The sequence below is a fragment of the Helianthus annuus genome, chromosome 11 (genome assembly GCF_002127325.2).
Source record: "Helianthus annuus cultivar XRQ/B chromosome 11, HanXRQr2.0-SUNRISE, whole genome shotgun sequence".
Taxonomy (NCBI): domain Eukaryota; kingdom Viridiplantae; phylum Streptophyta; class Magnoliopsida; order Asterales; family Asteraceae; genus Helianthus; species Helianthus annuus.
The window spans coordinates 34,971,428-34,974,018 of NC_035443.2; the positions used below are offsets into that span (position 1 = coordinate 34,971,428).

At 36.8% G+C, this 2,591-nt stretch overlaps 1 protein-coding gene across 1 annotated transcript; it reads left to right on the top strand.

The window, feature by feature from the left end:
• Window positions 1–542: 542 nt before the first annotated feature.
• LOC118483926 (cytochrome P450 71D10-like) lies at window positions 543–2,591 on the top strand. Its single transcript, XM_035979708.1, has 2 exons — window positions 543–1,433; window positions 1,752–2,591. Exons 1-2 carry the CDS (start codon window positions 543–545, stop codon window positions 2,370–2,372), a joined length of 1,512 nt encoding a protein of 503 aa, XP_035835601.1. The 3' UTR covers window positions 2,373–2,591.

Here is a 2,591-nt window from a genome sequence, read left to right on the forward strand (position 1 = left end):
ACCACTCAAATTGACCCATTCATGACGGATCATGTTGTTAGTTGAGCGGCTATTTATAGAAAAAATATAATTATTTTTGTAAATTCCAGGTCGTTAATTAATATTTGCGTAGTATCTGATTATTATACAGCAACTATAACATATTTTTCTTGTGAATGGTGGCTGCTAGTAAGTTGTGGTTATTATATTGCGAGAATGTTGCTTCATGTTCATTGTCTCATTTTCTCGTCCTATGCCCTTGTAATTTTTGCCAGGTCACTTGGCACACATGAATTTTATAATCAACATATGGCTGCGATATCCATGTATTATCCTTCATCGTAGTTTCTTTCTTGGTTTTTAGTGTTGATGTTTACATGCATAAACGAATCTTATGCCTGCATTTTTTGTTCTTTCTTAGGCATACACATCCTGTTAATCACTAACTTTTGAAACAAACTTGTCTATTTCGATAATATCGAGATATTCATAACATATAAAGAAGATGGTTATTCATATTATGATGGTTAAACACGTAAACTGATCACAGACTCATTTCCTCTATGGAGTACAATTTCCCTTTTTTTCAAACCATTTTCACATTCCTCTTCATGTTGCTAGTAATAAAAATCTTGAAGCAATGTAGAACAAATAATTTAACTCCCAATCTACCTCCTGGGCCAAGAAAGCTGCCTCTCATAGGAAACATTCTTGATGTTCCAGGCCCACTTCCGCATCATACTTTGGGGAACTTAGCAAAGAAATATGGACCGTTGATGCACCTACAACTCGGAGAGAATTCCACCATCATCGCCTCATCAGCAGAAACTGCAAAAGAGGTTATGAAAACTCACGATATAAACTTTGCTAATCGCCCTTTTCTTCTTGCTTCATATATCATATCTTATAAATCCACAAATATTATGTTTTCACCTTATGGAGATTATTGGAGACAACTCAGAAAGATTTGCAATACAGAGCTTTTAAGTTCAAAACATGTGCAGGCACTTAGACCAATAAGAGAACAAGAGGTCTCTAATCTCATCGACACGATCTTTAAACAATCAGGATCTGTAATTAATCTAAGTGAACTTATTTATGCACTAACATATGGGATTACTACAAGATCAGTATTTGGAAAGAAGTCGAAGCATCAAGAAGCCCTGATATCAATCATTGATGAAGCAATAGGGCTATCCGGTGGATTTACACTTACTGACCTCTATCCTTCTTCTAAAGTCATCTCCTTTTTCAGTGGGTATAGGCCGAAACTCGAAAAGATTCATCAGAGAATTGATAAGATCTTGAATGACATCATTCTAGAACATAATAAAACACGTGAAGAAGGTAAAGGAGACACGGATCATTTGCTTGGAGATGTGCTTCTGAAAGTCCAGGAGTATGGCAATCTTGAAGTTCCGTTGACTATTGATAATGTCAAAGCTATTATCTTGGTTAGTAAATCTTTATCTTTATTTGAGGTGGCAGTTTTGGTCTATTGGGGTTATCTTTATCAAAAGGGTCAATCCGAAGTTTTATTAAAAACTGAATGGATCATATAAAGTCGCATACAATTGTTTTTTTAATACATACAACAATATACACACTCATTTCGACGCGTACTAAAAATTACCCATTTCAAACCAAACTTGTTTTTGACCTTTTACCCAACTCACCCATCTTGCCACCTCTGATGACTAATCTTTATGACTCCTTTCATATCCAGATTCCTAAGTTTCTATATTTTTAAACCATGCTAATCATTCTCTCAGGATGTAATATCTGCCGGTAGTGACACGTCATCAACGACCATAGAATGGGCAATGTCAGAACTGCTAAGGAACCCAAGCATAATGGAGAAGGCACAATCCGAGGTCAGACGAGTTTTCAGCAAAAAGCCAACAGTCGATGAAACCGACATCCACTCGTTGGACTTCTTAAAGATGGTTATCAAAGAAACTCTAAGATTACACCCTCCTGCACCATTGATGTTGCCTATGGAAAACAGGGAGAAATGTGAAATCAATGGGTATGAGATTCCAATGAAGACTAAAGTGGTTGTGAATGTGTGGGCCATTGGTAGAGATCCAAAGTATTGGAAAGAACCGGAAACATTTAATCCAGAAAGGTTTATTAATAGTTCAGTAGATTATAAAGGGCTTGATTTTGAGTATATACCTTTTGGTGCTGGAAGGAGAATATGTCCAGGTATAACATTTGGATTAGCTAATATTGAGCTGCCACTTGCCTCTTTACTTTATCATTTTGACTGGAAGTTAGCAAATGAGGGTATGAAAAGTCAAGATCTTGATATGACTGAAGCTTTTGGTGCAACTGTTAAACGGAAAAGTGTCCTTAAACTTGTGCCAGTTGTTGTCCATCCTCCTGCTTAGCCCATTGGTGAAGCGTGAAGGTCGTGGAAATCTCCACGATGCCCACAAGATTGACCATTTGAAAATTATGTTTGTAATTATGTATTTTAAATAAAAAAGGAGGGGATAGTAGAGGATATAGTGACCACACTCTTAGATAGAGGAGGAGAGTGATGGTGGAAGGGGATGTTGACGTTGTGCTGAGGTGAAGGATGGTTATGAGTATTCACGATTGAACCA

Excerpts from the sequence above, each read along its gene's own strand:
- LOC118483926 (XM_035979708.1), top strand. The coding sequence starts at position 543 with ATGGAGTACAATTTCCCTTTTTTTCAAACCATTTTCACATTCCTCTTC. Across the intron at positions 1,434-1,751 it reads ATGTCAAAGCTATTATCTTG|GATGTAATATCTGCCGGTAG; the intron begins GTTAGTAAATCT and ends TCATTCTCTCAG.